The sequence below is a fragment of the Salmo salar genome, chromosome ssa05, assembly GCF_905237065.1.
Source record: "Salmo salar chromosome ssa05, Ssal_v3.1, whole genome shotgun sequence".
Taxonomy (NCBI): domain Eukaryota; kingdom Metazoa; phylum Chordata; class Actinopteri; order Salmoniformes; family Salmonidae; genus Salmo; species Salmo salar.
Window position 1 is genome coordinate 57,488,973 of NC_059446.1, and position 24,985 is coordinate 57,513,957.

The 24,985-nt window shown below is 44.2% G+C and overlaps 1 protein-coding gene and 1 pseudogene across 4 annotated transcripts; one reads left to right on the forward strand and one right to left on the reverse strand.

Moving 5' to 3' along the window:
- Positions 1-223: 223 nt before the first annotated feature.
- Positions 224-9,076, reverse strand: LOC106605261 (GATOR complex protein MIOS). 3 transcript variants are annotated; one of them, XM_014200704.2, is made up of 12 exons: positions 8,962-9,076; positions 7,329-8,203; positions 6,662-7,145; positions 6,111-6,209; positions 5,648-5,902; positions 5,049-5,218; positions 4,678-4,743; positions 4,405-4,563; positions 3,952-4,104; positions 3,355-3,571; positions 2,691-2,820; positions 224-1,575 (listed from the first exon to the last, which is right to left on the reverse strand). In XM_014200704.2, exons 2-12 carry the CDS (start codon positions 8,145-8,147, stop codon positions 1,485-1,487), a joined length of 2,643 nt encoding a protein of 880 aa, XP_014056179.2. In that variant the 5' UTR covers positions 8,148-8,203; positions 8,962-9,076; the 3' UTR covers positions 224-1,484. The 3 variants fall into 3 exon arrangements, with proteins under 3 accessions (XP_014056179.2, XP_014056180.2, XP_014056177.2); XM_014200705.2 differs by having other exon boundaries at positions 3,367-3,571; positions 8,791-9,070; XM_014200702.2 differs by having other exon boundaries at positions 8,791-9,070.
- A 724-nt stretch (positions 9,077-9,800) lies between these two features.
- Positions 9,801-24,941, forward strand: LOC106605378 (collagen alpha-1(XXVIII) chain-like; annotated as a pseudogene). Its single transcript, XR_006769915.1, has 36 exons — positions 9,801-10,324; positions 10,737-10,870; positions 14,479-15,047; positions 15,734-15,754; positions 15,846-15,905; positions 16,077-16,130; positions 16,231-16,275; positions 16,417-16,443; positions 16,533-16,577; positions 16,681-16,725; positions 17,628-17,681; positions 18,292-18,360; positions 18,451-18,519; positions 18,725-18,793; positions 18,945-19,013; positions 19,161-19,229; positions 19,357-19,425; positions 19,562-19,630; positions 19,714-19,785; positions 19,905-19,973; positions 20,064-20,135; positions 20,221-20,289; positions 20,416-20,484; positions 20,592-20,660; positions 20,764-20,832; positions 20,969-21,037; positions 21,197-21,265; positions 21,375-21,443; positions 21,602-21,682; positions 21,767-21,802; positions 21,889-21,925; positions 22,023-22,243; positions 22,512-22,844; positions 23,101-23,285; positions 23,671-23,956; positions 24,112-24,941. The product of XR_006769915.1 is annotated as a collagen alpha-1(XXVIII) chain-like (transcript).
- The last annotated feature ends 44 nt before the right edge of the window (positions 24,942-24,985 follow it).

Sequence of the window (24,985 nt, forward strand, 5' to 3'; positions counted from 1 at the left end):
TACACCCTAGATATTTACTGGAGAGTCAATGTGTATTTTATTTCCTCTATACAAATGTAAATATGAGACAAAACGGTAACAGTTGCATCATAGAGAATACCAAAGATTTAGGCCTAAAGTTATAATTAAAAGAGCATACATTTCCACCAAAGATTGAAGCAATTAGTTACTACGATTCTGTTTTCAAAAGGCAAATGCAAAAACCGCTTTTAGGAGACTTGAGTTCAAGTAACTTTTTATTCAGAACGGTACACGCCTACTGAATTTGCCAACCCCACTCCATTATGGTTCAAAAAAAGGTTACACAATAAAACATTCGACGCTGAGAGACAGTGGTGAAAAACAGAATACAGTAGCTCGCATGCCCCCCTCCCTACTCCATGACTAAGTGATTTAGCCAGCTCGGGTGCAGGCCCCTCTCACTTACAATGGTTCCCCGAGTCGAAGCAGTAGTCCAATGGGGAGGGTGGTGGGGTGGCAGAGAAAAAAAAACACATTTACAATGCAGCTTACACATAGCCGTCCCTGTGGAGTACGTCTGGACACCCATCCCGGATTGATGTGTAGTATGCATATTTTGTGCGCGATTTTTGCCCGGGGAGAGAGAACCGAGAGCCTTCTCGCTCTCCAGCTCTCGCCCTCTTTGAGTCAATGGTGTTCAGTGGTGTTCCGGCAGCTGAAGTTCTTTATGAAGAGAACAATCTGGAGGGTCTTGTTGGAGTGCCGAGCAGCTGCTGTTTTTTCTCTGCCTCTTTTCACAAGACACAGGCTGGGAGATGGGAGGTGAATACACAGACAACTTCCCCCCTCCCTGCCGCTGCACTGTAAGCCCTAACATACAATGTGAGATGAAGAGTGGCACAGGCCAGTGTAACCAGAAGAGAGAGAGCATTGTCAATTTGTTCTCTTTCTGTTGCCTGGGGTAACTAACTTCCTTCTTTCATCACTTTGTCAATGTTTTTCGAGATATCTCGGTCTGATTGTGACCTAGAAAGAAAGCTTGAAAAAAGATAGGTCTTAAAACATAGCTACAATATATTGGCACACAATCACATCCTTTACCTGCTGGCTGATTAAAGGCATAGGGGAAATGAAGGCTATATGCTAATGCTAGGAATTAAAGGATCATCCTGATTCAGGTTTGGTTAAAGGAGGCCGTTTATAACACAACCTTTATAATATATCCCTTTAAGGATCTCCTTAATGTCATTAGTAAGCATCAAGCCACAATCCTTCAAGACATTCATTGATTCATCAGTAACACATCTAGCCTCTCTTACCATACGATTATGAAAAGATGTTACGTTTTTATTCAACTCAAGCGATCACCCAGTGTCAACACTATTCAAGCGGCCTGTCCAGAACAGTACCCAGCAACCTGGCTTAGTCTGGGGTGTGTCGACTGGTGGGTGCCATAGTGTAGTGAGAGTGCACAGGCAGGTTTTAGGCTGGTGGTTAGGCTGTGGACCCTACCAGAGGCCCCTCTAGTGGCTGTCTGAAGGCACCAGGTTTCCTGTGGTGTCCAGCTGCATGCACTTACAGGTGCAGGCCGACACTGGACACTCTGTATGGTCCCTATGGGGAACAGAGAGGACAACCAAAGGTTAATCAATAAACAACCATTAAAAAATGCACAAACCATCGAAAGTGTGACGCTTTTCACAAAGCTACCAAATCACATGCGCCGGGGTTGACCTTACCGTGAACTGCTTAGTTACACGCCCTTAAACAACAATGCAGTTCAAGAAATAGAGTTCAGAAAATATTTACTAAATAAACTAAAGTAAAACAAATATAAAATAAAAAAATAACAATAAAATAACAATAACGAGGTTATATACAGGGGGTGGCGGTACCGAGTCAATGTGTGGGGGTACAGTTTAGTCGAGGTAATTTGTACATGTAGATAGGGGTAAAGTGACTATGCATAGATAATAAACAGTGAGTAGCAGCAGTGTAAAAACGAAGGGGGTGGGGGGGTTAATGTAAATAGTCCAGGTGGCTATTTGATTAATTGTTCAGCAGTCTTATGGCTTGGATGTAGAAGCTGTTAATGAGCCTTTTGGGCCTAGATTTGATGCTCCGGCACCGCTTTCCGTGCAGTAGCAGAGAGAACATTCTATGACTTGGGTGACTGGAGTCTTTGACAATTATTGGGGCCTTCCTCTGAGACGCCTATTATATGGGTTCTGGAATCTTGACCCCAGTGATGTACTGGGCTGTACGCACTACCCTCTGAATCGCTTACGGTCAGACGCCGCGCAGTTGCCATACCAGGCAGTGATGCAACCGGTCAGGATGCTCTCGATGGTGCAGCTGTAGAACTTTTTGAGGATCTGGGGACCCATGCCAAATCTTTTCAGTCTCCTGAGGGGGAAAAGGTTTTGTCGTGCCCTCTTCATGACTGTCTTGGTGTGTTTGGACCATGATAGTTCGTTGGTGATGTGGACACCAAGGAACTTGAACCTCTCGACCTGCTCCACTACAGCCCCGTCAATGTTAATGGGGGCGTGTTTGTCCCGCCTTTTCCTGTAGTCCACGATCAGCTCCTTTGTCGTGCTCACATTTTGGAGAGATTGTTGTCCTGGCACCACACTGCCAGGACATTTTACAAGACCTATGATGCATTCTGTTGACAAAACTACTCTGATACAGAAAACGTTATCTGAACGTTCCGGTAATGTTCTTACCTAAACCAGCTGAGTATGTGACCTGCATGGCCGCCATGGCGACAGTTGTGGCACCAGGTGAACCAGTTGTTGAACTGGGCCAATTTGTTTTCCCTGGTCAGATCCACTTTCTCGTCTGACTTCCCCGTGCCTGGAAAAAAACAACAGCTGTATGACTACACACATCTAATCTAAACCATCAAATGTGAATGTTTGTTTTGCTTTTTATGTACTTCCAGATTATTTTCCGTAATGAAAAGCGCTATACAGGTTAACTAAATTACTATTAATAACGTAGTTGATGTTTTATAAGCCAACTAAAGTACAGATCAGTATCTACAATCATCATCACATTCATGATCTGCTTTATTTATTTTCTGTGTGATTTGTATTAGTTAGTGATACAACAACATTGTATCACAAGCTAATGTACTGTATGTATGCATTTCTCTCGCTCAATTACCCTAAAGTGTGTGTATGCACTTGCATTCCTATTTGCATAAAAGGGTGTGTAATAAGGAAGTTAGACTGGCTGCAGAACTGTGACAGTAGGGTAAAGTTGACCTTCAACACTGATCCATGACCAGTTTTTCATTCACTCCCCATAATGATTATGGTTAGGATTCTAGATCCTAGATCTGTGGCTACAGGCAACTTCCACCCAGAGCCTATGTGTGGAGCATACCATGTCCAGTACCTGGGCAGTTGGACACAGGCGTGCCCATGTTCATGAGGCAGAGGGCACAGCGGGGGAGGGGCTTCCTGCAGCCGGGACAGCTGGTGACCTTTGACTTGGTGGGCGAGCCGCTGACCCCGTACTGGCTGAAGCCGCGGCCCTGGTGGGGCATGGCCGAGCAGCTGTACGATATGGACTTCCCACAGAAGTTACAGCTCACAAACACCTGCAGCAGGCAACAACACAAAGGTCAAGTGTGATAAGGACTGGCAGGTTAAATTAGAGCAAGCAGAAGCCAACATGAATAGGTTATAGCATCGAGATCATTGTTAAGGTTATAAAGCTAGAGATGAATGTACGGGTCCAATACAGTGTATCATTATCTGGCTGACCAATAACAAATAAACAACTAGCATCACTTATTAATCAGGATAATCATATTCATTATTGTGTTTTAAATGTATGGAAACCTGCAAGCAAGTTGGTCACTCAGTCACATCCTCCATGTGAAGATTTATGAACAGATAAACCAAAAGACAGAGACGTGAATAACTATGAACAAATGTCCCCATCTCTTAGTGCAGTGTTCCCTTTCCCTTTCCTTGCCTGTGCCAGTGGTTTGGAGCTGGGGTCCAGCTTGCTCCTGTGGATGTCAAACTCAGCCCGTTTGTGCCAGAACCTCCATGCGTCCAGCAGGTTACGGTAGTTCTCGATCCAGCACTGGACACGCGGGTCCTTCACCACCTCCCCTGGGGAACCCTGGGAGGGAAGAACACTTGGTAATGAAGCTCCCCTTACAGTGACAGAGCATCATTAAGAATTTGAACCCCAGCAAATCTTAACATTTCAACAAATCTAGAAGCCTGAATGTGGGAAAATCCTTGGGGAAAAGATGCAACAATCGATCTTGAGCAAAACTGTCTAATTCTAGCCAACACGGGACAGGTGATCATAGTTAGTATGAACCACAAGGTCAGTCAGCCCGTTGCCTCGACTTCAACCGTTCTACAGTGTGATGTCGGGCAGCGCAAGACTATTCAGCCCCTGCTCCGACCATACCTTGAGCATGCAGAAGCTGGCGGTCTGGACGTCTCCGGTCCGGTCCACGTAGCTCTCCATCAGGTCCACTCCGTCTTTGGTCAGCCCCGTCAGCAGGATCCCCTCCAGGTTCCCCACCTCCTTCATCTCACTGGTCAGCTTCTCCATGTAGCGAGGCAGCTACATAACAACACACAGAGAAAAGGAAAAGATAGAAACGGGGTAAATCAGTGAAGAAAAAAAAAAGATTGTCTATTTAGTGTATGTTGTCGTGTGTTTTGCTGGAGGTCTTACCTGTGCGTCGTTAAGGAACATGCATGCGAAGGCCACTCGGTCCGTTACCGCCACACTACTCTCATACTAAGGAGGGAAACACAACAAGGTTTGTATGACTAAGTTGTACTTTTTAAAATGTTGGAATCTTCAAACTATTATGTCAAACACTGCCCTCTTCATGCTGCTGCTGATATTTAGGATTCATTTGTAGTTTCCCTGAAAACTCACTGAGGCCCCCTCCTGGTCCCTAGCCCCTTTTGACAATTCAGGAACTATAGCCCTTTGTACTTCAACCTAACATGATAATGAATGTTATAAAGGATTGGATAATGCACATATGAATCTGGCAACCCAGTTTATGTCAATGGTTTACCCCGTTCCCTGCGTACCAGTACTCCGTCGTAGGTGCCAGGCTCACTGGTGAGGAAGGCAAACATGACACACAGGTAGGGGTTCTTGAGCTGCAGCCTCAGAGAGCTGCACATCTCCCTCCACAGGGAACTCTTCTCGTCCGTGTAGCCGGACAACGCCATGGCAACCACGTTTAGGTTCAGGTCCCCTGCGAAGAAGGAAGGGTGGGGAAGTTTGGTTTATTTTGCTTGGATAGCTTGGTTTATTAGCCTGGTTTATGAGCTTCCACTGTACACTGCAGCCAAATCCTAACCTAATATTGGTGGGTATACTTTCTGACTGTATACTGCTTTTGTTTACAGTGGTGAAATCCCAGCAGTATGTTATGGTACTTTTGCTGTGACGTGATGGAAGTGACACCTCAGGCAACAAGGGCACAGGAGAGTAATGCATGTAAAGTTAACACTCAATACCTAATTAGTCTCCCTGTCAGTCTGTGACCAGGCAGTAATTAGTAGCACACTTTATGCTGTGTACAGTACATACAGTGTATATTGCAAACAAGTTCTTGAGCCCTTACAAAGAATCTTCAAAAATGCATTACATAGCCCTGTCCCAGATGACTTCACGCCAGTACCTCTCTCAGCGGAGGCTCCCTTGTTGAGGATCTGGATGGCCCTACGGATGTCCAGGTTGAAGAGGGCCACGGCGGCCGCACGCTCCCACTCGCCCTCCCCCTCCAGGGAGCGCAGGAAGGGCTCCACGTTGATGTCGGGGCCTCGGTTGATCCAGCCGCACAGACGAAGGGCAAGGCTGCGCTCCTCGCTGTGGAACCTGGGGACGTCCGTCTGGCGGTCTGAGCCGCTCCAGCACCGCCGGTTCTCTGTAGTGCCTGGTGGAGTAGAGAGAAACAGACATACAAATGTTACTTCGGGGGCTTTTTTGCTCCAACGCAAAGAAAAACCTAGGAGAAACACTGAAAAAGAGTTGTATAACTTACAGTACCTATGTGCAGTGTTGCATAATACTTTCAAGGGTTCAGCCGGTATATTTAGCCTAGATATAGGCCTAAAGATGATCTATATCTTTAGCTTGCTTACCTGAGCTGGACTTGACTATATTCTTGATGCCTGAGTAGACCAGGGCCTGTTTGCTCCCCTGCTGTTTCTGCTCCATGTCTTCAGTGTACTGCTTCATGAGTGATACTTACATAGGAAACGGAACGCTGAGACATCATAAGAACCACAGTGCAAACAGTGACATACAATATAGCAACTTAGTCTATCCAGTATGTCAGGTGTATGAACACAGAGACAAATGATAATTCAATGAATCACCACAGTGCAAGCAGAACGCCAGGCATGTCTCTCACACAGGGACTACTTTATCTAAAATAAACAGAACAGCACATAAATCACACAAAGCTAGATATGTTTAGAAATTAGTAAGCACCAGTAACGTAATAAACCAGGGTTATTCAACTCTTACCCTACGAGGTCCGGAGCCTGCTGGTTTTCTGTTCTACCTGATAATTAATCGTACCCACCTGGTGTCCCATGTCTAAATCAGTCCCCGATTAGAGGGAAACAATGAAAAAACACAGTGGAACTGGCTTTGAGGTCCAGTTGAGATTGAGTGTAATAAAGGATATAGAACAGAGTGTACCACAGAGACTTGAGCTGGGGGTCGTCCCCTCCGGCCAGCAAATGGTTCTTCCACACCTGGACCGTATCATGACCGTACCTGGACTGTGCCCTCTGCCTCATCTTAGTGGCTATGTCCTTCTCTACTGTACCCTCCCCTCCCACCTCCTCGGCACACTCATACAGGTGCCTGCCGCAGGCCCACATGAGCGAAGTGGTGGAGCTCCAGGCTAAAGAGATACGTTCGAACACTGTGAAGTCAGTCATGGCGCGGTTGGCAGCCGAAACCACCACCATGCGGTTCTGGGAAGTGGGGTGCCAGGCGAAGCTGCCAATGAGGCTGTTGCTGGGCTGCACGCTGCGCTCGATGATCGTGGGCTCTGTCTCGTCGCCGATGGGCGTGGGCGTGTGCTGCATGTCGTAAAGGCGGATTATGTTGCTGTCACGCGTCAGCGTGGCCAACAGGCCCATACGCGTGGGGCACCAGGCCACCTGGGAATGAAAGGAAAGTGAGTTGTACATCCTTACATCCAAAACATGTAGGCTATAGCTCAATTATGCATTATGCGATCACACAAAAAGTATACTTCTGATATGTGCAAGTCGATTGTACACTGGATGGCAGGGGACAAAAGAATTTCACAACAGACCAAAAAAAGCATACCAGTCAGTTACCTTGGTGAGCGGCTTGGGCTGCTCGGTGAGCGTGAGCACTGGCTTCTCAAACTTGCGCAGGTCCCAGATGGCCACCTGGCCCTCGAAGAAAGAGGCCACGCGGTCAGGGAAGTGGGGGTCCACTGTCACACCCTGTATGGCCTTGGTGTTGACGAAGGTCTTCTGGCTGGTGTTGCGCAGGTCAAAGATGGCCAGGTTGCGGTGCATGCCAGCCAGGAGCAGCTTCTGGTCACGGGGCAGCCAGCAGAGGGACAGGCAAGCATCGTTCTGGCCTAGCTCATACAGGGGCTTAGTCACCACTAGGCCAGAGTCTGTGTCTCCTGACGAGAGACGGATCTTTTCAGCGGCTACACTAGCCTCTGGGGAGAACTTACTGCTAATGTCCCATATGAGCACTGAGAAGTCTGCTCTGTGCTTGTCCAACCCGGCGGCTAGCCAGTTGCTGTCCACAGGGTTCCAGGCTAGGGTGTTGCATTGACGTGCATGCTTGGGCACAAACTCCTTCCCCATCAGCTCCTTGCACTTAGAGTTGTGGCTCTGGCCTAGGCTAGTGAGGACTACCCTGCCGTTCGCCTGTCCAACTGCTAGCAGACATTCAGGCTCGTGCTTTGGGTACCAGGCCACACATTTCATGTATGGGGTGTCAGAGTTGATCGCTAATAGGGTAGCGGCGGTCTCCACAGAGAGGGGGAGAGCTCCGGCTTTGGTCTCGCCGCTCCCCACAGGTCCGATGCGGTACAGTCCAAGCTCTGAGTCACAGATGACATAGCGGTCCGCGTGGTGGGGAGACCACAAAATGTCTGGCTTTGAGCCACTCATTGTTCAAATGGAAGAGCTGTCCTGGAGAATTCTCTTGCGGTTTACAACTTGGTATACTGGGGGAAAACAGCATTTACAGTACAGCTGAAAGTTACCAACTGACAGCTAGCAAGTAGTCTATTAGTGACAAATGAATGTGTTCAGTCCTACTTTATATAAACGAATATGTTGAGCATACTTTCTATAAACTCAGCTGAAGATATTGTACAAATGTTGTCACAATGTAGTCAGCTACCATTATGTGCAGCACGGGAGCAACATATTAGGTCGCTAACTGCTAGCTAGTGACATGTGACAAGTGGCACAGCTAACATTTAGTTAGCAATCCCAAGGCGTAAAATAACGATAGCCCTAAATTGCAAGATGTTAATGCAACATTGTATCTAGCTAGATAGTTAATTAAACAAAATGTGGATATAGGATACTTTGTAGCAGATTTGTTTTCAAAAAAAATGAAAGTCTGCTAACTTAGCTAGTTACAGTAGTTAGTTAACTTTATCTGGCAAGCTAGCTACAATTTTGTTGACATCGCAAGATTAGCTTCCCGAAGTACCAGTGTCAAGAAAACAGATCAACCGCAAATAAACATTAGTAAATTGTGTTTCTAATAATAAAGATTTAAAAAATATTGAAAGAAACTTACACATTTCTACAGACATGTCAACATGAACAAAACTGGGTGTCCACTAGTTACCACAGCCACAAAGTCAAAATTGCCTATATCGTAAAATGTCATGAAAACATTTGCTTGTTGATCTTAATTTAAGGTTAGGGTTAGGCATAAAGGTAGCAGTGTGGTTAGGTTTAAACTCACATTTTAAGAAGATAAATTGTAGAAATAGGCGGCCTTTATAGTTTTGTGGATGTGGTAACTAGTGGCGACCACAACCCTAAGCCGTGCTTGTTTTCATGTTACACCAAAATATTTCCCCGGAAAAAGCAGATTGCTATTCGAAAGGTCCGGTTACGCACAAACACGTTCGAATTTTGGGGAAGACGGCACTGTCAATTCCTAAAGGTGGCGCTACAACCAAAGATGTATGATATTGGGATACTACTACATTTATATTATACTGTAATAGTAGATATGCATGTTTAATAGGCTTTTACATCTGTTAGGTGATCAAGTCCCGTGTTTGCAACGCCAGGGTTGTGGGTTCGATTCCCACGGGGACCAGTATGGGGGGAAAGAAAAAAAAATGTATGAAATGTATGCATTCACTACTGTAAGTCGCTCTGGATAAGAGCGTCTGCTAAATGACTAAAATGTAAGGGTTTTCAAACTGGGGTCCGCAGGGAAGTGCAAGGGGTCCACAGAAAAGTTTGAGAAAGAGAAACAAATTCAGCCCCCTTATTTTTCACTAAATTATATATTTGTTTTTATCAAACCTGCAGAACACAAGTTGGGACATAACAACTTAGCCCTAATTTACCATAGTACTGACAGGTTGGCCTTATCCTACTGTAAATCAAATTAAGTCTCATTCCACGTGGGAGTTGAATGATTCTTGAACATGCGGGGGAGCCTGTGTTCTGGTTCTATCTATTGAAGAAAAAAAAAACATGTCTGTTTTTCAAGTTAGTAGGCGTGCAAGTGGAGAAGAGGAAAATCTTCATAACATGTACCAGTTGGGATTTTTATGTACAACATCCAAACAATCACCATGCAGAAAGGTTACAAACAGTTCTAAATAGCAAATAACGGGATTCAAACGTAGACTGTGGGGAAAGTGAAATGTTTAAAGAAACCACAACGTGTTTTAACTTTTTATCCTCAGCTTTTTACATCTCTATAATGCTTAATTAAGCATAATACGTTATAAGGAATTCATGACAGTCGTGTCAACGCTGCCCAGAGCTACAGCATTACGCGCGCTACTAAATCAAATTGTATTGCTCACATACACGTCCCATGGGTGACTACAATTTATGCAGTGTCTGTGAGTCTGTAAAACTGGGAAATGTCATAAAGATACATGAAGATAATACATAGTGACGTGTAGCGCACAATAATCTACACATTCTTGCAGACGAACGGAGCGCTGTCCATCCCTAAGCGACATCGCACTTCAAGTCGTGGACTAGTCCGAAGTGGTGATCAGGACGAGATGCTGCTTCCTAAACCATTCCAGATGACTATGACCAAAACCGGCGGCTGTATTTAAATAAGAACTAAGGTAAGATGATTCAAATCCACATTTTCAAATCAAATGACAACTTTCTAAATAGTTCGGCAATTATTTTCTCTTGTGGAATGTAAAAGATGAAAAAATAGATTACTTTACACTGATGACTTTCTTTTCTAGGCAACAAAAAAAAAAACATAAATGATGTGGCATGTTGTTTTAGTTGGTCTGTATAAATAGTTGACAACATTACAGGAATTCATAAAGTACATTTATGTTGCCAGCTTCAGCCCATAGTTGATACAGTGACTGCAGATGGCTCATGTACTGTACATTGATTCTGTGCTCCAACAATTGGGGTGAAAATCAAGAATGATCGTGATTGAGGAGATCGGTTCCACACCTGCCATATAGAACGATGTCACACTTGAATAAGACATATGTTTTTTTTCTCTATGTTTAGGGTGTGAATGTTGAGAAAGGACAACATGGGGAAAGGAGTGGCTCTGTTCCTTCTACTGTTGGCACTTCTTCACGAGGCCATAGGCCAGAAAAGACGAAAAGGAAAGTATAGTGTCCTCAGAGATGGAGGAAATGGTAAATGAAGTCCACATGTTAGTGATGATGGTCAGTCACTGTGGCTTATCCGTTATTATTTTTATCTATATGGCTACATTACATCTGAAATACCCCGTGCATGTGGGGGGCTGAATTTACTGATTTAGCCTCGGTTTCAATTCTCCTCATTAGGAAATGCGACTGAGAATAACAGTTAACCATCGTGTCATACAGTCTTTTTCCTAAATTATCTCGCAAATCTTAGTTTTGGACTGACTTAATGACGAAAATTATCCTATTTACACTAGAATAAATGTTTCTGACTCATATCGATGGGACATAGGCCGTTTTCAAGAGGAAAAATGTCTTATTACATTCAGTTGCTCTCTAAGGTGTTTCTGTCTTTTGTAAAAAGGGTGCACAATCTGCTGGAGAAGTCAAACAACTTTCTCAGCCAACAGGAAGATTTTAATGTATCATTGTCTAAATGTCTAAATCATTGTAACAGTGATTTACTCTAAGTAGATGTACAGTGCATTCGGGAAGTATTCAGACCCATTGACTTTTTCCAAATGTTGTTTGTTACAGCGTTAATCTAAAATTGTTAAAAAAATAAAAAATCTTCTAACAAATCTACACACAATATCCCATAATGACAAAGCAAAAATATGTTTTTAGATTTTTTTTTGCAAATGTATTCAAAAAAATAACAAACTGAAATACACATTTACATAATTATTCAGACACTTTACTCAGTACTTTGTTGAAGCACCTTTGGCAACGATTACATCCTTGAGTCTTCTTGGGTCTGATGCTACAAGCTTGACACACCTGTATTTGGGGAGTTTCTCCCATTCTTCTCTGCAGATCCTCTCAAGCTATGTCAGGTTGGATGTGGAGCGTTGCTGCACAGCTATTTTCAGGTCTCTCCAGAGATGTTCAATCGGGTTCAAGTCCGGGCTCTGGCTGGGCCACTCAAGGACATTCAGAGACTTGTCCCAAAACCACTCCTGCGTTATCTTGGCTGTGTGCTTAGGGTTGTTGTCCTGTTGGAAGGTGAACCTTCACCCCAGTCTGAGGTCCTGAGAGCTCTGGAGCAGGTTTTCATCAAGGATCTCTCTGTACTTTGCTCTGTTCATCTTTCCCTCGATCCTGAGTAGTCTCCCTGCCCCTGCCGCTGAAAAACATCCCCACAGCATGATGCTGAAATCACCATGCTTCACTGTAGGGATGGTGCCAGGTTTCCTCCAGATGTGACGCTTGGCATTCAGGCCAAAGAGTTCAATCTTGGTTTCATTAGACCAGATAATCTTGTTTCTCATGGTCTGAGAGTCTTTTGGCAAACTCCAGGTGGGCTGTCATGTGCCTTTTACTGAGGAGTGGCTTCCATCTGGCCACTCTACCATAAAGGCCTGATTGGTCGAGTGCTGCAGAGATGGTTGTCTTTCTGGAAGGTTCTCCCATCCCCACAGAGGAACTCTGGAGCTCTTTCAGAGTGACCATCGGGTTCTTGGTCCTGACCAAGGCCCTTCTCCCCTGATTGCGCAGTTTGACCGGGCACCAACTCTAGGAAGTGTCTTGGTGGTTCCAAACTTGTTCCATTTAAGAGTCATGGAGGCCACTGTATTCTTGGGGCCCTTCAATGCTGCAGAAATGTTTTGGTACCCTTCCCCAGATATGTGCCTCGACACAATCCTGTCTCGCAGCGCTATGGACAATTACTTTGACCTCATGGCTTGGTTTTTGCTCTGACATGCACTGTTAACCGTGGGACCTTATATAGACAGGTGTGTGCCTTTCCAAATCATGTCCAATCAATTTAATGTACCACAGGTGGACTCCAATCAAGTTGTAGAAACATCTCAAGGATGATCAATGGCAACAGGATGCACCTGAGCTCACTTTCGAGTCTCATAGCAAAGGGCCTGAATACTTATGTAAATAAGGTATTTCTGTTTTTGCTTTGTCATTATGGGGTATTGTGTGTAGATTGATGAAAATATATATTTTTAAAATCCATTTTAGAAGAAGGCTTTAATGTAACAAAATGCGGAAAAAGTCAAGGGGTCTGAATACTTTCCGAATGCCCTGTATACTGAACAAAAATATACACGCAACATGCAACAATTTCAAAGCTAAGGAAATCAGTCAATTGAAAAAACATTATTAGGCCCTAACCTATGGATTTCACATGACTGGGAATACAGATATGCATCTGTTGGTCACATATACCAAAATAAATATGTAGGGGTGTGGATCAGAACCAGTCAGTACCTGGTGGGACCACCATTTGCCTCATGCAGCTCGACACATTTCCTTCGCATAGAGCTGATCAGGCTGTTGATTGTGGCCTGTGGAATGTTGTCCTACTCCTCTTAAATGGCTGCGTCGAAGTTGTTGGCTATTGGTGGGAACTGGAACACGCTATCGTACACATCAATCCAGAGCATCCCAAACATGCTCAATGGGCGACATGTATGGTGAGTATGCAGGCCATGGAAGAACTGGGACATTTTCAGCTTCCAGGAATTGTGTACAGATCCTTGCAACATAGGGCCGTGCATTATCATTCTGAAATATGATGTGATGGCGGCGGATGAATGGCACGACAATGGGCCTCGGGATCTCGTCACGGTATCTCTGTGCATTCAAATTGCCAGCAATAAAATCATTTGTGTTCATTGTCCGTAGCTTAGGCCTGCCCATACCATAACCCCATCACCACCCATGGGGTACTCTGTTCACAATGTTGACATCAGCAAACCGCTCGCCCACCCGACGCCATACACGTTGTCTGCGGTTGTGAGGCTAGCTGGACGTACTGCCAAATTTCTAAAACTATGTTGGAGGCGGCTAGTAGTTTCATGAGGTGAAATAAAATATCCCTGACATTTTCCATGCGCACAAAAGGCTTATTTCTCTCAAAGTTTGTGCACAAATGTGTTTACATCCATGTGAGTGACAATTTATCCATGGCCAAGATAATCCCTCCACCTGACAGGTGTGGCATATCAAGAAGCTGATTAAACAGCATGATCATTACACAGGTGCACCTTGTGCTGTAATAACGCGTTTTGTACGGGAAAACCCATTCTGATTGGCTGGGCCTGGCTCCCCAGTGGGTTGGCCTGGCTCCCAAGTGGGTGGACCTATGCCCTCCCAGGCCCACCCATGGCTGCGCCCCTGCCCAGTCATGTGAAATCAGTGGTGAAAAAAGTACCCAATTGTCATACTTGTAAAAGTATAGATACCTTAATAGAAAGTTACACAAGTAAAAGTAAAAGTCACCCAGTAAAATACTACTTGAGTAAGTCTAAAAGTATTTGGTTCTAAATATACTTAAGTATCAAAAGTAAATGTAATTTCTAAAATAACCTTAAGTATAAAAAGTAAAAGTAGAAATCATTTCAAATTCCTTCTATTAAGCAAAGCAGGCTTAATAGAAAAAAATCCATAGATTAGGGCCTAATTCATTTATTTTAATTGACTGATTTCCTTATGAACTGTAACTCAGCAAAAATATTAGAAATTGTTGCATGTTGCATTTATATTTTTCTTCAGTATAAATGTTCATTTGCTTTTGACATTTGCCTGAAGTTTATCCAATCGATCTCCATGTAAAACACATGTATGCATCCCTCTCCCAGACATGACAACATGCTCCATGGAGGTGGCCTTCATTCTGGACAGTTCGGAGAGCGCCAAGACCTTCCTGTTCGAGAAGCAGAAGTCCTTTGTTCTGCATTTCAGCACTCGTCTCACCATGCTCCAGTTGTCTGGATGGACCCTAAAGTTCCGGATGGCTGCTCTCCAGTACAGCAGCTCCGTGTCTGTAGAGCACAGCTTCACTGCCTGGCAGGACCTGGATGTGTTCCACAGCAGAGTCAGCTCCATGGCCTACATTGGCCATGGCACCTACTCCACCTACGCCATCACCAACGCCACGCAGCTCTTCACCCAGGAGACCAAGGAGGACAGCGTCAGGGTGGCGGTGCTCATGACCGACGGTGCCGATCATCCGAGGAACCCTGATGTGATCGGAGCAGCAGCGGATGCTAAGGGTAGTGGCGTGAAGCTTTTTGCTGTAGGGTTGTCGGACCTGGCCCGCCAGAGCCAGAACAGTGCCAAACTCCGGGCTATCGCCAGCACACCGACCAAGCAATTCGTCCACAGTCTCACTGACCCCCAGCTAGAGGAGAAGTTACTGAAAGAGTTGGTGAGTGTTCTGATATCAAAGTCACCCTACACTCAAGTTGAAGATGATTGGTATGCTTAACCAGGCCAGCACAGTATGGTTTGGGTACATTTGTTTGTAGTGTGAAAAGGGTATGATAGTACCTTCCACACTGTCTTTTCTATATGAGTATGAGAACTTCACAGCTTTTTCCAGAGGTTTGTCAGGGTACAAAGTGAGGGTAACTAAGTTAGTTGCCACACATCACTGTCCAACAGTACTGAGCTCCTCAGATAAACTTGTCTTGTTATCATGTCTGTGTCCTAAGCGGGGGCTCAAACCTCAATGGCAGAATTGTTGCTGTGTGGGGAATTCTTCCCCTAATATGCATTTTCCATAAACACAGAGATTTGTCTATATTCTAAATGAGGTCAAGACCTGTCTATGGGAAAACAATAGCATAAATTATACATTTTCCAAAAATCCATCATAGTTTTTTAAATTCATATTCATCATTAGAGGTTTAAAAGAGAACAGCTTTATTAAGCAAAACTGACAGGAAGTGATCTAGCTCTCTACCGCCTGTACCCCCTGTTGTTTTATTCTGTACCATTGTTCATGTACAGGCTTGCTCAGGTACAATACAATGTTCAATCAATAGTGGTACTGTTGGAATTGTTTCTAGGTAAAAATCTCACACAATCTTCTTGTATTTTTTCCCCATCCAGGGTGCAATAGCGCTTGAGACGGTAAGTACTTCAAAACAATAAACACTACAATGCCACTGGAAGTAGCAGGTGGAGTGATAAGATTGATTTTGTATTCTTTTCATTGTATCAGTGTCCACAGGCTAAAGTGTGTTTGTGTGAAAGAGGGGAGAGAGGCCCTCCTGGAAACCCAGTGAGTACACTAGATGTTTTTCAACAGAACGTCTAGGTCTACAGTAAGGATTATGCAGTAACCCAGTATGACTGACGCACCACACAAAAACAAAACAAAAACCTTGTAAGAAATACAGAATACTCTCATTCAACAATGACTCCATATACTAACTTATTGTGTATCGTCAAGGGTCAAAAAGGAGATCCAGGATATGAAGGACCATCTGGTCCAAAAGGATCAAGGGTAAGTAGTAAAAAGATAGTGATTTTCAGTATTTTAATGACCTCAGTGATCTACATACAATCCTGATCTCACATTTATAACACTGTCACAATTCTACAAGGGAGAACCGGGAGTCAGTGGCCGACCAGGAAGTGACGGTCTTGAGGTATACTATGTATTTCTTTATTCTGTCATTATTTTCTGAGGCATTCTGTTCTAATTAACTTCCATCTAACCGCCACATGTCCATAATTGACTGAGATACCTTCAGTACTGGGTGTTGAACACTGTTGTTCTTACTTTACAGGGCAGTCCTGGTTATAAAGGTGACAAGGTGGGACATCTTTCAAGACATTTCAGAATACAACTGTCTTGCTTTAAAGTGTTTTGCCAATGATTGGTTGAACCTGTGCTGTATTTCAGGGGGTGATAGGAGACTGTGGCACCCCTGGGGGAAAAGGAGATGAAGTAAGTACAATGATTACTGCGCCATTTTGGTTCAATCAACATTGTGATCTATTCTACAGTATGTGTGCCAACGGAAGCATGATGTCATCTTGTCATCTTACAGGGCCCTGGAGGACCTCCTGGCCCACGGGGACCCAGAGGAGACCAGGTACAATGTAACATTGTTGTTTTTATTAGAACACAACTCCTTCAACACATTAACACATCTTTTTAGGACCTTGTTTTAATCATGAATGCATATGATACAGTATGTTCATCTGGAATAGGTTAATTGATTCTCAATGAATGATGCACTTTAGAGCAAGGGCTGAGTACTTTTTTAACTGAGATGTTGTTTGATGACAGGGTGGAAATGAGTACAGGCATTGAGAACAGACGACATCTAAGTCAGTCAGAGACATCCCTTATTCCCTTTCATTCTCAAATATGGAAAATGGAAGTTGAGTTTGTCGTTTTCCCATCCATGCACTTATGGAATGTGAATTTTGGATTATGCCTAATCCTGGTGCTAATGTGAGTATCTAAAGCAGTGAATCCAGGCTTGCAGGATATTATTCTTTTCCAGGAGCAGACTTTATGTCGTAGGATTAGCGGCTAGGACAGGGTTGCCAGTTCAGTGGCACTATTCCTCCTCACTATCAGCCCCTCGTCTGGCATGGTATCAGTGATAGTGTTGTTTTGACACCAGGCCCTGACAATGGAACGAAACTACTGCTCTGTTCTGTATAGTTCTGTGCGTTTGTATTGCATTAGTTCAACTGTAAGAAACAGCTACTAACTGGTACATTGTAAAATGTAAAATACACCTCCTCACAATATAGATTTGGCAGATATCAGGGATAAGTTAGATTTTCTGGGCTATCAATTCTATTCAAACAGTAGCTACATACTGTACAGTGAGAAAAAAAGGCTGTTGTAGACGCCATTTCAAAACCATTTCACATGGACCTGTTAGGATACTGCAATGGAACCTGTGCATTATATAAATCAACTTCATTGTGCTTTTATTCATTAAGGCCATTTCTGGATTTTTTTTGGTTTCTTCCACAGGGTGTTAACGGACCACCCGGGGACCAGGGTCCGGAGGGCCAAACAGGACCTAAAGTAGGCACGCTAATTCTCAGCCAATGACATTCAAGGGTGCTAGGAAATCAGCCAATTACATTCATGGGTGCTACTGTATGACACTTTCCTACATGGAAACACATTTTCACACAGCATCTCTATTGTCAAAGTGTGTTGCTTGGCCAGAGAAGCCATGAGAGCTGAGTTGACCTTGCTCTCCGTTTCTATTTAAATACCGATCCTTCACTTTCTGTCAGACATTGACCAGACCTCTCAAACAAGGAAGGCCTTGGAATCAAGAGTGATTTAGAGCCATTTAGCTATTTAGCAATAAAAAAATACAAAATCTGACACAATGAAGAACATAATGTGTAGCAGGAACAAGTGACTGCTGTATTCTTCGTAAATGCCATTCTGAGATGCGTTATTGAATCCCATGAAGATCCTTTGTCTGCATTTTATTGCCATTTTCCATCCTCGTAGACTTCTGTTGGATAGAGTTCCTCTGTGGAGAAGCACCAGGGAAGGGTTTTCTCTTACAGTGTGAACTTGGAATAGAAGCGTTTTATGACTAACTTGTTGGTGGTGTGGGTTTCAAGTAGTAGGCGTTTTGACACATTCACACAGTGATCGTACACTTCTAACACAGGGGGACCAAGGAACCACCGGTGCATCTGGACCAGCAGGTGACATTGGCATTGGGTTCCCAGGTCCAAAGGTAACCTTATAATAACAATTACAGAGATTATGCTATACATTTACAGTTTATGTAAATAACATGAATGTTGAAATGTGTCATTGTTCTCAGGGGGCCAAAGGAATTCAGGGAAGACCAGGAACCCTTGGTCCCATTGGAATTGGAGAGCCAGGACAGCCAGTAAGTATTACTGTAGATGATAGCTTTGGATACCTAAACAGTGATCGCTATGGGAACGTTATACATGACCCTATCCTTCTACCTCTGATTCATATGATCAGATTTGACAATGGTAATCTAAAAACAAAACTAAATGTTTCCATTTACTGGACAGTACATTTTGAAACTGTTTGAGGGTCAAAAATGATGAGACTGTTTATTTCAGGGACCCCCAGGACTTGCTGGAGCTCAGGGTAACCAGGGAGCTGTTGGGGAGGGGCTCCCTGGCCCAAAGGTGGGCAAATATTTGAGTGTCCGAGCATTATACTGTTAGGTATAACTGTACACATCCTAAAGTCAGAAGGAGGTCTGGTGTAAGTACAACGGGCCATTAATATGTCATATGTTTTTTAAATCAATGTGGACTCAAGTATCTATTTTTTCAGGGGGATCGAGGCTACGAGGGCCCCAGAGGTGAGCGTGGTCTCACTGGTGTTGGGGTCAAAGGTGATAAGGTAAAGCAAGTTTAAGACTATTGGACATTACTATGTTGAGGTCTTATGTTGGTCCGTATGATGATAAACGATCAATGATCCATTGAGAATGATCCCATATTCCTTCAGTGAAATGACATTTGATGGGTGGTCTTATGTTTCTCTCAGGGAAATCCTGGACAGCTTGGATCACAAGGACCGGTGGGAATGCCAGGGGCAGGAATTCAAGGAGAAAAGGTACATTCTGATTCAACTGCAGTCAGATCCTTCTGTATAATGTCAATTTGTCTATTCTCAAACATACTGTATACTCACACATACTTATACTCATATTCCTTTTCTTCTAATGTCCCCTTCTTTTCAGGGGAACCAAGGGCCAGTTGGCCCTCCAGGCCCCAGAGGGAATCCAGGTGTGGGACTTATGGGCCAAAAGGTAAGGTTGAATGTCACATGATCAAAGGGAGTCTAATGTCAGGCAAAAACGGAAGTCTTAGATCTGAATGCAAGACGCAAACGTACAGTATATTCCTTTAGTAAATATGATGTCACATATACTGTTTGTTCTACAGGGAAGCCAAGGCTTCTCAGGTGAGCCTGGAATCCCAGGGGAGAGTGGTGTTGGGGAGCCAGGACCTAAAGTAAGTCTGATGGTTTAGTAAGACAGTATTTAAACCAGATGAAGTAAAACTGTGTTAATAGAGATTTGTAAATGCTCCTCTAGGGAGAACCAGGATCGGAGGGGTTACCTGGTATTCCGGGCCTCTCTGGAGAGGATGGAGACATAGGACAGAAGGTGGGCACAGTGTGCTGTGATGCAATGTCATTATCACTAGAACAGTACATTAATGCCAGTCTGTCAACTGACAGTGTTCCTTGTTTACAGTATTGTGTATTTATTTCACATGGTATCAGGGTGACATTGGGTTACATGGGCCCAGGGGACCTGATGGGGCACCCGGAAAAGGTGTCCCTGGAGAAAAGGTACAAATCAGTTATCTTAAAGCATTTTCACTATTTCAAAAAGATTTATGGAAAAGAGTGTCTGAAATCAAGCTGTGACTATTCTCTCAGGGGGACCGAGGGGAGCGGGGCTCCAGGGGCCAGCTAGGGGCAGTAGGGCCTGTGGGGCCAATGGGGGCCAAGGTAAGCGCACGCACAACAGTCATGCTCAACACTACTGACCCAAAGCATGGTTGGTTCTGCTGTTATAAAATATTTCCTGTTTCAGGGTGAAACCGGAAGTGCTGGACGAGCAGGTACAAATGGACCACCTGGGCGGGGTTTACCCGGAATCAAGGTAAGTTCTGGTGAGAAGGAACATTGACAACACTGTTGGTTACTACTTTATTAGGATATTAAAGTGTTACCATATCTTAAGGATGATGTCAGTGTTCTGTTTTATGTTGGGCTGTTTTGTGTCCAGGGGGACCCTGGTGCAGTAGGCCCACCCGGACATGTTGGTGAACCAGGAATAGGAATCACTGGACCGAAGGTCATTTGATTCAGCTTCTTTCAGTTTGATTTGGGAGGTGCAAGTATTTCTCAAATGTCCAATGAACCACATAAGACCATTGGTGTGAAAACACTCTCACTTTTTAGGGTGAGAGAGGGCTACCAGGGCCCATTGGTCCAGCTGGGCTTAAAGGGGAAGGCCTTCCTGGAACCCCAGTAAGTATCCCCATTTTCTCTAGTATTATGATCATATTCATTGATCTATGCTGACTATTCAGTATGTATACTGTATGAATGGATGTTCTGTCATGCTTATTAGGGAGCCCCTGGAGTACCAGGACTGACAGGTGAGATTGGACCAGAAGGAAAAGGTTTACCTGGTCCTAAGGTGAGTTTTCCGGTGTAATGATTGCATAAACTCTATTTAGGTCACAAAATAACCTTAACCCAATTATAGGGGCAACTTAATGTGTTTGTTTTGAGATCTCTATGTGAGTATTTAACCTGAGGATCTTTCTGTTCAGGGAGACCGGGGAACTCCAGGCCCCACAGGACTAGCTGGAGCACCAGGAGTTGGGCTAATGGGTCCCAAGGTCATAAATCCTATTCAGACCAATAATAATCATTTTAGCAATGTGTAGGAGGAGAAATTAGCCATCATGATTGGAGTACACAGGATATCAATGATTGAGCAAGATTTATAGGAACCATATGACTGGCGGAGCATCAAGATGACATGATTCTCTCTGCAGGGGTCAGCTGGTCAGATTGGAGCACCGGGTCCCCAGGGACTGCCTGGAGAGGGCATTCAAGGACCAAAGGTACAGTTAAAGGACCGTTTAGTAAGCCATGTTAGGTCATGGTACAGCCAGGCATATACTAGTGCTGTGTTTCCACAGGTCAAAATGCTGAATTGATTTTGCCTGATAGGGGGAGTCAGGATTCCAGGGGATCACGGGCCCCAGGGGGCCCCCAGGACAGGGTATTCAAGGGGATAAGGTAAGAACCTCCACACAAACAATATAACATGTAGCTTAATAAATATAGAGATGTTATCCAATCTCTAATCTCGGCAGCCAGAACCAAATCCAGTCTCACAAATGGTCTTGAACTTGACAAAGTTATAGAAAAATGATTCCGTTTTGCTGTTCCTACAGGGAGACAGGGGGTTCGTGGGCGAACGAGGCAGAAAGGGGGACAGTGGAGAGACTGGAGAGACAGGAGCTCCTGGACCTTTGGTACTAGTCTTACTATAAATCTGGAAAAAGCATGGACATTATCAGATGTATATATTTGTTATTGAGTGACCTCCTGAATTACAGGGCAGACTGGGAGAAAAAGGGGAAGCTGGCCTAACAGTAAGTATAGTCCGTTTTGTACACTGTACCTCTGTACTGTAGTATTACAATGACTAGACACTAAAGTGTTTTACCATCTGTTACAGAGAGAGGAGGTCATCAAACTGGTCAGATCTATATGTGGTTAGTGTGGTAATGTGGTAATTCACACACCAGGTACAATACCATACCTGTAATGGCTGTTTGCAGAGACTTTCAATGAATCTTTCTCTTTCCCCAGGTTGTGGGGTGAAGTGCCGTGAGAGCCCACTGGAGTTGGTCTTTGTGATTGACAGCTCAGAGAGTGTGGGCCCTGACAACTTCAACGTGGTTAAGGACTTTGTGAACGCTCTGGTCGACCGTGCCTCCGTGAGCCGGGAGACCACTCGCATCGGGGTGGTCCTCTACAGCCACATCAACATGGTGGTGGTCAGTCTGCACCAGCAAGCCAGCCGGGACCAGGTCAAGACTATCTCAGTTTTATATTTCTCAAAACTTTATTGAGGCCTCTGTAATGATGTCATTCAATTCATATGACATAACAGTTCAATGCAAGGTGATTTTCTCTCAAGCGTCCAAAATGAAAAATCTTACTCTCTAGTACAGTAGCCTGGTCCCAGATCTGTTTGTGCTGTCTTGCCAACTCTTATGGTCATTGTCACATAAGACCTCACAAACAGATCTGGGACAAGGCTACATCAGAGATGTTATAAATATTTATCACCACCAGGTGAAGAAGGCGGTTCGCACTATGACCTACCTGGGCGAAGGCACCTTTACGGGCAGCGCCATCCATCAGGCCAACCAGGTGTTCCGGGCGGCCAGGCCCGGGTGAGGAAAGTGGCCATAGTGATCACAGATGGACAGGCGGACGAGAGGGACTCTGTGAGGCTGGAGGAGGCAGTGAAAGAGGCCAATGGCAGTAACATTGAGACGTTTGTCATCGGGGTGGTGAACCAGAGTGATCCGCTGTACGAGGAGTTTAAGAAAGAGCTCCACCTCATGGCCTCTGACCCAGACAGGGAACACGTCTACCTGATTGATGACTTCAGGACACTTCCTGGTAAGCAGGAAGTACCTTTCACTATGATGTCCATCCTTACTGAAGTTTATGTTCCTTGTAAGGAACATCTTGTAAAGCCACAGTTATATTTGAATAGTTAATGTGGGCCTAAATACTTCTAAAGCCAGAGAAACACCTGTGCTGTTAAAACTAGCCGAAGAAAATGCAGTCCTAAATATCTGTACGTTTTACATAGCTGTGTCTTAATGCCTAGTCCCAATAATATTGGGGTACTGTCTTGTCTTGGATCGTCCAGCCCTTGAGAGCAAGCTGCTGAGTCGGATCTGTGAGAGTGATGGCGGGGCCCAATTCAGCTCCATCCCTAGCTCCAGATACTCTCCCGGAACCCCTGGACAAGCCGGGATTGTCAGGGAAACCCCAGAGAGGACTGATACTGACACGCCCACTTTCAATGGAGACTTTACAAAAACACAGATGGTGGTGAGAATGACAACACTTCGACTTTACATAATGGTTCTGTCATGATCAGAATAGGGCTGCAAATTTACTGAGCTTTACGGACCTCACTAAGCTTTGCAGTACAATATATCATGTCATTGTAAAATATAATATTGTGAAGAAAATTAGGACAACTCACCATAACCAAATGATTGCTAAAAAGGCCCCACATAAGGATAGTGTCTGACCTTGAATTTCTGCTAATTAGCCATGAATTGAGTGTGTGTTGTGTGTGTGTGTGTGCATGCACATGTTCATTTGCAAATGCGTTCATACATGGACCTGTGTGTCAAGATTTTGATTGCAATCACATACTATAGCAGATGTACAAAATACATATATCCATTTCTTTACCCTCTGTAAACAGCCAGGTCCACCAGGAGAGTCAGACAAAGTCTTTATCCCACAGGGCCCCCAGATCGGGGACCGAGATAACTCTGAGACCTACAGGGTACCATCCTTTGACAGGGAACCCTTCAAGCGCCTACCAGAGTTCCTTCTTCCGTCAGAGATGAAGAACCCCTCCCACAGTGTGGTCACGACGGGCTCCCAGGCCCCCACCCAGAGGCCCCATCCCGTAGTAAAGCTACCCGGGCTCCCCCCAACCTCTCCCCCAACCTCTCCACCTCTGCCCCAGGATGCTTTAATACCAGGTGATTTGAATGATAGGATATAGCACTATTCCAGAGCTCAAACTACTATGTAGCCTTTGCTGATATTTCCCCATTTCCTATTCTTGTCATTTCATTGAACGCTATACAGTACAAGTAAAAGCAATGTCCCCCATTTGTCTTCCTTTTTTCCCCAGATGAGAGATGTGGACAGATTCTGGACCCCGGGCCTTGCAGGAATTACTTTGTGAAGTGGTACTATGACACTACGGCTAACGCCTGTGCCCAGTTCTGGTTCGGAGGCTGTCAGGGAAACCAAAACCGATTTGAATCGGAGAAGAGCTGCAAAAAAACCTGTGTTAAGTTCTAACATACACACATTTGTTGACTTGTTTTGAATGCTTATAAATCTACTTGACTGTATTGATAAGACATGATATATTTGGGTCAAAGGTGGGTCAATTTCAATATCAGTGCCTTATCGCTTCACCAATACTTTGACATGTGGATAGAAATGGATAGAAAACTTGTCGGAGAGAGTACTAGGTGATGTTGGGACCAAATGTTCGATCACAGTTATTTTGGATTCGTATTCCCTCGTCTTGGAACTGTTGGCGGTAACATGGCACCAATTCAATTTAACTTGAATTAAATATAATTTATCCCCTCAGGGGCAATAAGCTATTTACATAACTCTGTATATGTGTGTCTTTGTTTTAACATAAGCTCCCTCATTTCTTGGAGGTAACTGTAAGTGAATGAGACTTAGGGCTTTTGAAAGAAGTATAGAGTGAGGGAACCATTCCATTTATTCATGTTCAAGATGGGGTAATAAGGGCAGTGCGAAACGTATTGATTTCCAAAAACACTGTTGAACACTAAATGGTAATGTTGCAAATGTGGCAGGTCTTAACACTAACCTTTATCCTGATTAACTTTTCTATAAGTAACTCATTTGTATGAAAACTGACTGCTGGATATTATTGTTTATAACACTGCACAATTTCATTAAAGTTAATTAAATGAACAAAGAGAATGTTGTTCATTTGAACATCCAGATATATTTGAACA